At 38.4% G+C, this 13526-nt stretch overlaps 1 protein-coding gene and 1 long non-coding RNA gene across 2 annotated transcripts in view; both read right to left on the bottom strand.

The window, feature by feature from the left end:
* Positions 1–7017, bottom strand: part of LOC137953635 (uncharacterized) — a 40639-nt gene extending 33622 nt beyond the window's left edge. Inside the window, exons 1-2 of the long non-coding RNA XR_011112398.1 lie at positions 6838–7017; positions 2857–3114 (exon numbers count right to left, since the gene is read on the bottom strand). This is a non-coding gene — a long non-coding RNA (uncharacterized lncRNA). The remainder of the gene's footprint in view (positions 1–2856; positions 3115–6837) is intronic.
* Positions 7018–8654: 1637 nt separating this feature from the next.
* Positions 8655–12541, bottom strand: LOC137953178 (putative U-box domain-containing protein 50). Its single transcript, XM_068800437.1, has 8 exons — positions 11885–12541; positions 11674–11786; positions 11312–11439; positions 10733–11171; positions 10505–10645; positions 9871–10398; positions 9130–9774; positions 8655–9032 (listed from the first exon to the last, which is right to left on the bottom strand). The coding sequence occupies exons 1-8, from the start codon at positions 12042–12044 to the stop codon at positions 8841–8843; spliced, it is 2346 nt and encodes a 781-aa protein (XP_068656538.1). The 5' UTR covers positions 12045–12541; the 3' UTR covers positions 8655–8840.
* Between the last annotated feature and the right edge of the window lie 985 nt (positions 12542–13526).

The raw sequence follows: 13526 nt of genomic DNA on the forward strand, positions 1-13526 counted from the left end.
TCTCTTCTCCAGACTCAGCAGCACTACTATTCGTGAGCATGCAGTTGATAAACTGACATGGAAGCCCAACATTAATGGCCGATTCACAGTTACATCCGCCTACTCTCACATTAGAAACAAGATTACAGCATACATGAGCACAAGGCAAACCTGGCATGGAAGCTCTCAGCGCCTAATAAAATCAAATTCTTCGTGTGGACGGCCATCAGGGAACAGATCCTCACCTCTGACAACCTCCATAAAAGAGGTTACACCGCCCCCGATCGCACTTGCCCCCTTTATGGTGTGTGCGATGAGATAGTCCAGCATGTTCTCTTACATTGTGACTTTTCATGGCAAGTCTGGATGAAGATATTTCAGAAGATTAGTCTCCAAATGGGGCTACATCAGGACCTTTTTGGCACCTTTGAGATGGTTATGGGGATACACCTTCCTAAGCTGGGCAAGATAATTCTCTTGGCATGCCTTGCGCATGTCCCATGGTGTATATGGCTAGAGCGAAACAACCGGAGATTCAACTCCAAGGCTAGCAACCCGGATAATGTAGCTTCTCAAGCAGTGAGCCTTATCTCGAGCTGGCTACATTCTAGGAAGGAGTTTCTTTCTCTATCGGGCGTCTCCCTTCGAGAAAATTGGGGTTTGATAGCGCACATGGCGGGCCCCCGTAGGAATCCGGTTATTGCCACCTGGGATCCTCCCCCTTACGACTGCATCAAACTCAATTTTGATGGTAGTGCTTTAGGCTATCCTGGAACGGTAGGAGCTGGTGGTGTTTTCAGAGACAGTAGTGGAGACCCTATTCTATCCTATGCAGGGCCAGTGGGTATTGCTGATTCAAATACTGTTGAAGTGAGTGCTCTTCTGTTCGACCTCCAAATCTTTAAAGAGCGGCTCCATGGCAAGTTGATTATTGAAGGCGATTCAAAGACTGTCATCAGCTGGTGTTCAAAAGAAAGCTCCCCTCCTTGGCGCCACTGGCCAATCACTGATTGTATTGCTGACATTGTGTCATTCATTCATTGTAATTGGAACCTCGTTCCTAGATCAGCCAATTCTTTGGCTGATAAATTGGCAAAATTCGGAACCTCCAAGCAAAATCTAATTGTTTGGGAAGACTTCCCCTCGTGTAATCTGCTGGTTTGAGCTCTCTTAATAAAATTCAGCATCATTTCAAAAAAAAAAAAATAAGACTTCTCGCAGGGTACGAAGCTCTTTCTTTTGGCTAGGCCTCAAAATTGATGTCAAGACATTGGACAGAGATTCAATTTATCTAAGCTCCTTTTAGAGATAATTTTTTCTATTGCAGGGCACAACTTTGCAAATGAGTACAGCTTATAATCTTCAAATTGATGGTCAAACCAAAGTGATCAATTGAGGCTTAGAAACCTACTTGTGTGGCATTGTGGGCGACAACCCATTGTCTAGGAGCCTCTATCTTTCTTGGATACTCTTATAATACCTCATATCATTCTTCCCTGAAGATGTTTCTTTTTGAAGTAGTAGATGGCAGACCTCCTCCGATCATTTCATCATATGTTAAAGGCACCACTCGAATCGCAACCTCGAAGAAGCCTTGATAAATCGAGATCAAATCATGAAACTAGTCAAGCACCATCTTGCATTAGCACAACAACACGTGAAGAATCAGCATGATCGCAAGCATAAGGAAGTCGAGTTTTCTTTTGGTGATTGGGTCTATCTCAACCTTCAACTATATCGACAACAATCAATGGCCGTTAGACAAAATCAGAAACTAGCCCCAAACTTTTAAGGATCCTTCCAAGTACTCCAACGAATTGGCAAAGTGGTAATACCGTTTGCACCTACCAGATGAATCCGCCATCCACCTAGTATCCCACATCTCTCAACTCAAGAAGCAACTCGAAGAGGCACAAACCATTTCCACCGCCCTGCCATCCATTGAAGCATAAACAACTGACCTCCCACTAGCCATATTAAAGAAACGTCGAGTATGACATGGCTCCCACCTACATACGGAAGTCCTTGTTCAATAGGATCAAACACCACTGCAAGAAGCCACTTGGGAAAGTGAGGATAACTTCCTTCTTTGCTTTCTAGATTTTCAACTTTGAGAGCAAGGTTGATCTTCAGGAGGGGTGGAATGATATAAACACAAAGAGCATAGTGCAAAAGGGCAAAAAGGGAAAATGCCCAAGGGGCAGAGGCCTGAGGACAAAAGGAAAAATACTCAAGGGCGTGGGGCTTGAGAGCAAAAGACCCCCCTATTCTTGATAAGATAAGATCCTAGTAGATTAGATTTATCTTTAATTGATGTAATCTTTTAATTCCTAGAATCTCTCCAAGATCGATGTAATCCTTTGTTAGAATCTCTCCTAGAGTTGTTTTTTTTTTTTTTTTTTTTTTTTAGGAAAATGTGTGAATTCTCCCCTTGAGTTATCTTGTCCTAGTTGATTGAGGAGTTTCCCAAATAATGCTATAAATTGGGGTGTTGGCTGAAGGAAGAAATCAGTTAAGCTTTTTCCAAATTTCTCTTTTTTCTCTCAAATTTGTGCCTAGAACTTCTCCCTCTTTTCTCCTCTCGTCTTCTCTCTTTTCCTTTTAGCTCTCTCTCTATCTCCCTCTCTTCCTTTACTTTACTCCACTCTTCTTCCTTTCTCTCTTATTCTAACCCTCTTAGCCTCTCTCTTTCGACTCTTCCTTTCACTTTTAGAAAAGATAAGGACCTCTCACAATTAGGATTCTTATCAATAAACATGTACAGACATGTAATAAGCACAAGAAATCCATGTAAATAGTGTTCTGAGTAGGTCCAAATAGCAAAAACACTAACATATACATACAACAAACAAGAAAGAATTCAATGGATTTACTTACAGAAAGTAGCGTCTAGGTTCTCTATTGTAAGGGCGGAGCAAACTCTGATTGCCTTGAAACATATGTGCAAGAACCACTTTCTTCAATCACAAAAGTGAACAAATTTTCAGCAAGCTCACCAAAAATAGTCACAAAATACAAAGGGTTGATATACGAATCTGGAACCAAATATCAGTAGAGCTTGTAAACAAAACTCATTTGGCTTCCCAATAGCAAATCCTTCATGGAACGAAATCAAGAAAAAGGAGACCTCAGGCTCTGCCAAAAAAAACCACATATTAGAGTGGAGTCCAATGCCCTAGTCCCCTTGGATTAAAAAAAGAAACTCTACTTTTGAAAACGTCACAACATTTTCTGTTACAGAAACAATAATTTGGAATTGAGAATGAGTTCTGACACAAACTTTTAACCACATTATGCAAATTACCATACATCCCATGTATCATAGGCATTAGTGATTTGTTAAAATTACATTATTCCCTCATATCTTATACATCAACAGGTGTTACAGAGAGAGAGAAAGAGAGAGTTTCTGCTTCTCACTAATCCTAGCAGATTAGTCAAATATTAATTTACCTTATCTCTTAAACCTTATCCAATATAACCTCTAAAGTTTGGGTTTAGAATGCAATATCAGAAGCTTGTGTTGAGTTTTTCTTTTTACTTCTGACCACTCACAAAATCCTAGAACTAAATATTGTTCCCTTGCTGGGATTTACATGAAGAATATTGTTTGATCCCATGCATAGATTCAAAAATCACATCTATGGACTCTTCCTTCCACTCTTGAAGAACATTTTCCTTATAATTTTCTGGGTTTTCTATTGAAACTCTAATCATGAAATATCAGTTCATTGCAACTCCTTATTTGCAAACCTTGGAGGGTTTGGCAAAGTATTCAATTTTAAGTCTAAACCAGATCGACAAGAACATGAATACACATACATACATACATACATACATACATACATATATATATACACACACATTTATACTTTCATGCATTTACATATGTATATTAATACACACACTCACATCATATATGCTTTGAGAAATGGAAGTGGTTACAGCTGAAAGTTATGTAATTTCTATTCTGCTAGGAAATTTTACTTTATAATGGATTTTCCTTAGTTTGACTCATTATTCATGCTTATAATTCGTTAACATTAATGGATTTATCAGTAAACACAAAATAGAATGACCAGTCACTTTAAAATTTAACTGTTAACCTTTACAGTTTTTTTTTTTTTAAATAGTGCTAGTTATTTAAAAGAGTTAGGTTCAATTTTTAAAATTTAACTGTTAATCTTTACAGTTTTACAATTCAATAGCCAGCCCAGTTAAAAAATATTCATCCAGATATGGAACACTGCTCTCATATTCACTTATTAACATCACCTGGCAACACCTGTTCACGTTCATAGTTAACCAAAGAAATTGAATAACCAACATGATCATCACCAAGCCCTACAATATCAGCCTACCTAGAACAAGAAAATCTCAGTCAAAGTTCTGAAGCTAGTAGATATTTTAAAAAGTAGAGTCCACCAAGTAGATCAAGCACTACTTCCTAAAAAGAAAATAATTAAGATTAAACAAGAATAGAAGGCTCTATAAATATAGGCATAATACACTTCTAGGTAGTGGTCATATTTCATTATCCTGGGTTCAAAAGGTACCATTCAGTATTAGTAGCCTCAATAAGAATATATCAATAGCCATTCTTGATTGTCATCAATAACTAAAAGCACCAAGTACAAACCGATAAACTTCTAAATGAAAGAAGAAATAGTTTACAAGCATTTAAAACTGATTGTGAGATAATAAAATTGAACTTCCATTAAATCAAAGTTCAAATTAGGGACAAAACCTGAGCAAGTTAAATGAGGAAATTGCGCTATTAAAAGTTGGGTCAAGGCCCCTACCAAAATTACCAGTCAAGTTAGAAGCTTCTTCCCAACTAATACGCACATGATTTTTCTACTCTTTTATCCATGTGGGACTACTATTAATACTCCCCTTCACGTGTGGACCCTTTTTTGTGGCTCAACCTGTGGGATAGTTTAGGTGGAGACCCACATAAAGATATCTGCTATTATACCATGTTAAAGTTGGGTTCAAGGTTTGACCAAAAATAATTAGCCAAGTTAGAGATTTCTTCCCAACTATAAGCACATGGTTGTTCAATTTTTTTATCCATGTGGAACTATTCTTAACACACCCAAACCTGACCAGCACCACTCACTGATAGGATTTGCCCCTCGTGTTGTAGGGCAAGGGCAGAGTTTAAGTGAAAACCCATCACAGGTTTGAGGTGCAAATGAGTTTCCTCAAACCTGACACATAAGAGCTGTATTACTATTTAAATCCTTATTTTTTATATAATGACATAGATTTAGAAGATAAAATAAAAGAATTTTTATACAAGAGAGAATAATTATGGAAAAGGTTTGCTTATATAAGAAAGTTCACATCACACCCCCTGTTATCAAAATGACTTTCTTTGAAAAAATTAAACAAAATATGTCTCTATGAGTGAGGGTGGCTTTCAAATTTTATACAAGGACATGCCTTCAAAATTCAACCTTGTCGTGATTATTAGTGAGATGGGATTTGAAGTTGGGGTAACAAGCAAACTTGGATTTTCAAAAACCTACCCCAAACATCAACCGGTCCCATTCCTACCATAGTACAGTTATTCTACTTACACGATAATTTTACGACTTTGGTGCATATTTTCTTATAGAAATTCGGCTTCATAATCGTAGGTGAAGTCTTGTCAACATACAATACAAACATGACCTCTTTCATCAAGATTTACCAATTCATGCTCAGTTATTTGGCATGCCTTTTGAGCTCAAAGTAGGACAATAACAATTCCATAACCACCCATATCAAAATACTATTTTTTTATTTTTTTTATGAAGGGTGTGAATTTATTAAGAATTAGAATAGGAAGGAGTGCAAACTAAGGGTGCCTCCCATTACAACAAGAGATTGAAGGGATGTGCCCCATTTGGCTTGACTGTCAGCAAAGTGATTTGCTACACAGGGCACATGTGCCTAAGTACAATCAAGAGTTGAAACAATACTACAGATATCAAGGTAAGTGGCCCAATGTTGCCAAGGGAGAGTCCTTAATTTAGCGCACCAATCAATGACGACCTTGGAGTTGCCCTCCATGGTAAGGGGACCAGAGAATCGATTTTAAAAAATGATGTGGCCGTTGAGGAGGCCAGCAAGCTCCGCTGAGGTGGAGTCAAAGACACCAAAGAGGTCGGCAAAGGCAACTAGAAGGGTGCCATCGATAGAGTGGATGCCGCCACCGAATCCAGCAGGACATGGGCAGCCCAGCGCTGCCATCAAACTTCAACTTGAGATAGTCAACCGGAGGGGGATGCCAAGTTTCCATAGCAGGTGGCAAGGGGGTACTAGCCATTGCTGCCATGAGCTGCCAGTTCCCCCAACAGTGGGTGCCCTTAAGGTGAAGGAATTCCTTCCTCGATAGAAGCCAGGAGGAGAATTGCCCAGCGATAGCTTCGGTAAAAGAGCTAGCATTGGTCGCCTTGAGTTGGAACCTCCTTTTGTTTCTCTCCTTCCCAAAGCAAAGTACTAATGGTACGAAATTCTTCACGCCACTACTTAAGTACAAGGTAACTCATACGATTGCCTATTTGAAGCTGTTGAAGTATCACTCAAATATGAAGTGTAACTCGATCGGAAATGACAAAAAATACTCGTTGCCAACTCCAACACGTAACAGGAGAAAACTTGCGAACGTACGAATATTTCACTATCAGTTCTCTAACAATCGCTCGAACACATCCGAGGGGAAACATCTCTAGATGCTCAAACATCAAGTTCATCAGAATCGAACACATACACTGACCTTTTAAACTTGTTCAAATATAACCATTGGTCAACATGCAGAGAGTGGGAATCAATCCAAACATGCAGATGGAAAAAGAAGCAAAAAGTAACCTTTTTGTCAGCAGGGGCAGCCGAGTTCTGGTAAGAAATTGCAGCTATGACGCTAAGACAAACCTCTATCGGCTGAGAGAGTTTCTGACGATATCGTGTGCTGGTGTGTAGTTAGGCGAGGCTTGACAGAGGTTTTCCCCTACTTTTTACCCTTTGTGTATGTTCTCTCTCTGTGTTTTTCCATAGAAACTTGGGCGTACAAGTTCTACGGGGAACCGACCCGACCTACCTGACCTAAAAATCCAAGGTTCGATTTTGTAATTTCACCCCGCGGGTCGGGGATACGGAGGAGAAAAAAACCCAACGGATTTTGGGTCGGAGGGTTTTCAAATTCAACCCGAACTTGATGCACATATAAGACAAAAATATAAAACGGATTTAAGACGGGTCAGGTTTAAGTTGGGTTTACAAGGATAGGGCGGGGTCGGGATTACAAAGGATGTGATAGAATTGGATTCATGTGCACTCGAACATAATTTTTACTTGTAATAGTATATTTAATTAAAACATAATACTTAAAAACCCAAACTAGGTAAAACAAACAAGATTATTATAAAAATAAGTAATTTAACGTATAATAAAAATATAATTAATTAATTAATTAATTAAATTATATATTATATTATTTACTAATTTTAGCACATGATTAATTATAAAAAAATTTAAAATAACATAAATGAATATAATAAATTAAGTTATTAATTTATTAATAACATAAGTAAAGAAAACTTCTTTCGATGTCTACTAACATGATGATAAATATATAAAAAAAATATTATTAATTTTTTTATAAAAAAATAAATAAATAAATACTTCAAAGTTATAAAAGTATTTGTTACTTAGAAATAACCTTACAATTATTATATATAATTTTATAAAATAATCCATAACATGATTATGCATTTGAACATAATTTGGAATTAAATAATAACTAATTTATTTACTTAATATAACTAAACTAATAAATTTATGATAAGCTTTGCAATTGAATTAGTTTAAAATGATAGAAATAAATTAATTTTTAACTTATTATGGGCTAAAAAATAATTAAATTGAATACATATTTTATTATTTTTAAAAATACTTAAGTCAATGATTTAATATTATATTTATATCCTAAAGAGTTAAAATAATTAAATAAAAAATTCTTAGTAATACTTTTTATAGTAATTTATATTATTAAAATAATAAATTAGTCTATGATCCAAATTAAATATTTAAAAAATAAAAGCATATATTTATAAGAAAGAAAACAAAAATTAACAAGATAAAAATATATTTTATAAAAAAATAAAACTTGTAAAAGTAATTTTTATTAAAGAAAAGGGAAAATCATATTTTTAACAATAAAATAAAAGGTCTTTCACATAGTGTTAAATGATAATCCTATATACATTAGTGAATATAAAAATCTTGTATTTATTACTGGGAAAATTTTTTCCCAAGTGGCTAATCATTTTAGGATAAGGCCTTCGACCCAATTTAACATGGTATCAGAATAAGGTTATCATATGTGATCATCCACCCAAAAATTATCCACGTGCTATCATGTCAGGGCCTCTACCCAAATTATCTTAGTACCTGGGAAAAAATTTACTAAATGGCTAGTCATTTTAGGATAAAGCCTTCCACCCAATTTAACACAGCCATTAGCCAACGTACAACCAAAAGTTCCCTAAAAACTCTTTGTTGATTTAAAAAAGATAAAAAACCAGGCAGAATGATTGAGAGTAATGATTTTGAAAGTTAAAGAAGGATGAGAGAGGAGAAGAATTTTCACATTTTTTTTCCTAAGTTGAAGAGAACTAATCCCTTTTCTTCGGGAGGCTGAACACAACTAACCTTTTTGTTCTCTGAGATTTCTCATCGATCACAATCACAGTTGATGTTTTTCTTTTTTCACAGAAAAATTGTCTGCGCTTTTGCGAGCTTCACTATGAAATAACTTCCGCAGGAACAACAGGAAATCTACAACAACAATAACAAATTCAAAGACGAGTAGCCTAGATCGGAGTGTATCTGTTGAGCCAGTCTTCAATCAGAGAACGTAAAGAATGATTAGGCGTTAAGGTCTTGTTTTTCAGCTTCAAGTTTGTCATGGGTGATGTATCGTGCCCACTCTTCAACCATTCTTGGATCGCCTCCAACTCGTACGAGAACCCATCTCCTGCTACATGAGGATCCTTCATCACTTCCTGCAACTCATAATCATCCATTTTACTGAACATGTACAAAAAATTTCAACAAAGAGAAAGATTAGAGAGAGCGAGACAGAGAGTGAGGGTGGGAGACCTGCAAGATGGGACAGAGGAATATTTCGGGGACATCGTGGCGCTGTTGTCCTCCGTTTCCACCTCTGCTCAACGTGGTGATCTTTTCTCTCTCCTCCCCGACTTTCCTTCTCAAGTCATCCATTTCTCTTACTACACTCTCCATCGCCACCACCTCACCGTTCACACATCTCTCTGCAATCCATTCCAACTCCGACGCCACTTCCACGTCCCACTCCCCGTTCCAAACCCCTTCTTTCGAAACCTCTTCTTGCCCTCTCAACATCTGCAGCATCAGGATTCCCAAATCCCGGATGTCCCACATGAGATCGGAGAGTTCTCCCTCGTCTGTTGCGAAGTCGGCGACTTTGGCAACGAGATTCCGGTCAAGGAGGACGTTGGAAAGCTTCAGCCGTCGGTGGGCCGTTGGCTTAGGTCGGGTGGAGTGGAGAAAGCTGAGGGCGGAGGCGGTCTCGGCAGCAATGCGGACACGGGCGGGCCAGGGTAGCTGCGGAGGGTGTTTTTTGGAGTTCTTGTTGGGTTTGGGGAACAGCACGTCCTGGAGGCTGCCATGGGGCATGTACTCGTATACGGCGGATTTGAGCTCCGTGCAGGTGCCGATGATGGTGACTAGATGGGGATGGCGTATGCTGGACAGGACCTTCATCTGCGCAGAGAAATTAGTACTTTTTGTAAGCATGAAAGATCCTTAAAGCTCCTGTTCTTAGTGATTGATTTTACATGTCTGTACAAATTTACAGACCTTGGTTTGGAACTCTTCGCGCGAGAGTTTGTTCAGTGGGTTGTGCAGTTTAATGGCGACATCTATTTGATGAATCCTCCCACGGTAGAGGAAGCCATTAGCTCCCCTCTTCACTCTCATCCTCTCGGAGAAATCATCAGTAGCCTCTTTCAGCTCCTCTGCTTTGTACTCTCTGAAACCGCAGTTCGAACTAGCAAACCAAGAAAGTACTCCTCTTTCTCTACAAAACTTATTTCTGCGCTGTAAAGTATCCCTTTCCCGTCTCATCTCCTCAATCTCTCGAATTGTTTCAGCTCTTGCTCCAACCGCCTTCTCTAACTGAGCCTGAATTCGTAGCTTGTCAGTCGAGTTCAAGTGCAGTACATTTCGTAGGTCTCCTTCTAGCTCCAGTGCCGATTTTAACCTGGTTTTGCTTACTTCTGTGTCGTTAGTCACCTCCTCTAGCTGTTCCATTACCTTTTCTAAATCCCTGTTTATATCAATTTGCTTAGATACCTCTAGTTCTACTAAGGCTGCAAGTTCTTCCACCTGGAAAAGATAGTTGCAGAGATGTTCAGAACAACAAGAAGGATGATATTTAGAATTCTCAGTAATAGCAAATGAATTTTTTTGAGAAATATTAGAGAGATCTTACCCTTTTATCACATACTAACAGGGCCCATTCTGCTTTTTTTCGTCTCTCCACAATAGGCTTAGCTTCACTTCTCTTCTCCTCGGCCATTTTCTTATAATACTCAATCTTGGCTTTAAGGACTCCAATCTTCTCTGGTGTACTCTAAGGTGAAAGCACAACCATAAATTAAAACTTTCAGAAATCCAAATAAGTACTTAAAAGAAGAAAATCTCGAGGAAAAAACCTCACCATGTCAGATTTAATGGCTTCCGCCTCTGTTTGATCCACTTGAGTGCTTTCTGAGCAACCGCCATCTGCCTCACTTTCCTCAACAGAGTTTGACAACCACAAGAAATATGTCTCAATCTGTTCGACATGGTTGTCCCATCTGTTACTTGTTTCTGGTGGACTGGAGCTTCTTGAAGAAGAAGGTGCTTGACAAAGATTATCCTTTTTACAAGTTGGGCTATCTTGTAATAGTCTCCCTAACCAACCTCTGAAACTACCCTTTTCCTTCATTTTCCTTCTCAGGTCAGCCACCATTACTCTCAGTTCATACTCAGAGTATACCTTGTTATTCCCTTCTCGAGGCAAAACCAACTTGCCCCCACAAATTATGAACAGTTCACAGAAATTGGGCTTGTTCTTATGAATGTAAACTGAGCTACTAATCGCAGTTTTGGATTTCCTGCAGAAGAAAGAAGAAGAAGAAAAACAGGGGAGGAGTTAGAGGTCCGGAACATTTATGGGCATGTTTTCCATACTGAGTGGACTTGAATGATTAGTTTCCTGTAAAAGAAGATTTAAGAATACTAACTTGTAGATTACCATGACGAGGATTTTTGGAATGTCATGCATATGACTAATCTCTTGATATGAAGAGTACTTATCAGTTCTACAATGACCTTGTGAACCGGTTCTTCAGAATTTTCAATATTCAGAACTTCTGATTTCACCTAAAAAATTTAGAAAAAAGAATAATTAACTTCAATGGCGTGCAGTAAAAATGCAAATTGGGATAATAAGAAACTTCCTCCAAGATCTAATTTCCAATAGAAGAACAAAAATTTCCAGAATTTTTTTAAAAGACTGCCTAAGGGCACCCTGATTCTTAAGGCTGCATTTCGAAAGCATATACAAATTGGGACGAATTCTTTACAATTCAATCCATCGGAAACCCAACTGCAGACCTTGCCACATAAACTCAAATACTTTGCGAGCAACTTCTCCGACTTCCTCTTCTCAATCATCTTCAACGCCTCCAACATCTCATCGCCCACAGAACTTGCAGGAAACTTTCCCACTGTGAAGAAACCCAGTAGAGAACAACGCCAAATTCAAAAACTCGGAGGAGAATAGAGAAGACTAAATTATCGGAATTAGAAAAGTTCAGGAACTTACATGGGGTGCTGATGAAATCCTTCGAATGACCTTTTATATGGAGAATAACTACAGATATGGACTGAGCTGACCAGTTCTTGAGAGACCATTCCAAAGTTCCAAGACCTTCCTGCATGTTCTTCCCAACAGCCACATAAACCTTTTCTGGTTCCCCCTCCATGAAAAACTATATTCTCCGATGACTCCTCCCAATCCGAACGGACCCAAGAAGAAAAACGCTGGGGCTTGAACCGTCTTAGGAAAATCCACCTACAATCATCCCTAAGCTCATGATGACGATATGATTTAGGCCAAACAGAAAAGCTGATCAGGGTACCGATCGAGTTCTTTGGTTGGTGCGAAAATGATCTACAGTTTAGGAATTCGGACAATTCGATCCCTTTCAGTTGATGGAAATTTTGGATGCGCTTTTCCAGATGTCAAACATTGGTTGTAGATATTTCAAAGATTTGACGGGGATTACCTTCCCTTTTTTAAAAGACCGAGGCGGCATTCTTTTGGCTCTTTCTACAACTGCAACTCCACTGCTAGCCTCTACCAATCTCACGAGTCGGAATATAACCCAACTCGGATCCTTGAAATTCAGCTTTTTCTATAGCTTCAATCCACTCCTTTCAACCAGATAGACTCGGCGAAGACAAGGAGACACCTCTATAACGGAAGAGGTGAATCTGAACCCCTCCCCGCCGAGAAAATTCCTGAATACTTCCTTTATTTATATTATCGATCTCTTTCAAAGTTGAAATGGAATACACTGGATGGAAATCTTTTTCTTTACAATAATTGTGAGGAACAAATCAACCTTGTTGCCATAGTGGGGGCCTACTCATGGGATACTCTAGATTTTTAATGATTCTATGTGGCACAAACTATCCCTATACAAACCTTTTCCATCTCTTTTGTACTATGCACAATCTGACTATGAGAAGGTAAAAAGATTCATTGGCCTATGCATCTAATCTAAGGGCATGCCAGATATAACTTAGTGTGTCTCCTTAGCAAAAGTGTATAAGTCACATTTCTGAGCTTTACAACATGTAATTCAATGGGGTCCTTTAGACCCCATTGAAGGGTGGAGCAACCCTACATTAATACAATTAATAATCGACATGACCACGTGTGCAAGTCAATCCTTTAGTTTGTAGTCGATTTTAGGGCCCCTCTATAAAAATTAAGGGGGTAATCCTTATGATCACACATAATCGCTTCAGGTCCTAAAACCCTAATTGGTTTAGTTGGAACTGATTCATCAAAATTATCTTTGAGTCTTCCAATTCATTAAATTCGTTTCATTGTCTACAAGAAAATCCTTGGGCTTAAATTAGTGAATAAGGAAATTTGTTATTGGAGGATAGTATTCATCATCTTCAAAAAAATATGCTTTCTATAAAATATTAGATTCTAGCTAGGGGTGGCATCGAGCCGAGCCGAGCCCGAACCTGCCTATGTTCAAGTCGAGCTTGATTTAAATATTTCGAGCCGAGCTTCGAGCCGAGCCTCGTCTCGAGTCTAAAATTGTTATCGAGCTCGAGCCCAACGAGTTCGAGCCGAGCTTCGAGCCGAGCTCGAGCCTCAACATACATTTCAAACTTTTCAAAAAATATATATCGAATAAAATGTATATAAAATTATGCATACATTT

Source organism: Aristolochia californica, unplaced genomic scaffold (genome assembly GCF_029961685.1).
Source record: "Aristolochia californica isolate CCGP_79_NKW_82.1479 unplaced genomic scaffold, dmAriCali1.0.hap1 SCAF_16, whole genome shotgun sequence".
NCBI classification, from domain to species: Eukaryota; Viridiplantae; Streptophyta; class Magnoliopsida; order Piperales; family Aristolochiaceae; genus Aristolochia; species Aristolochia californica.

Excerpts from the sequence above, each read along its gene's own strand:
- LOC137953178 (XM_068800437.1), bottom strand. The coding sequence starts at position 12,044 with ATGGAGGGGGAACCAGAAAAGGTTTATGTGGCTGTTGGGAAGAACATG. Across the intron at positions 11,787-11,884 it reads GGATTTCATCAGCACCCCAT|TGGGAAAGTTTCCTGCAAGT; the intron begins GTAAGTTCCTGA and ends GTTTCTTCACAG. Across the intron at positions 11,172-11,311 it reads TTCCAAAAATCCTCGTCATG|GAAATCCAAAACTGCGATTA; the intron begins GTAATCTACAAG and ends TTTCTTCTGCAG.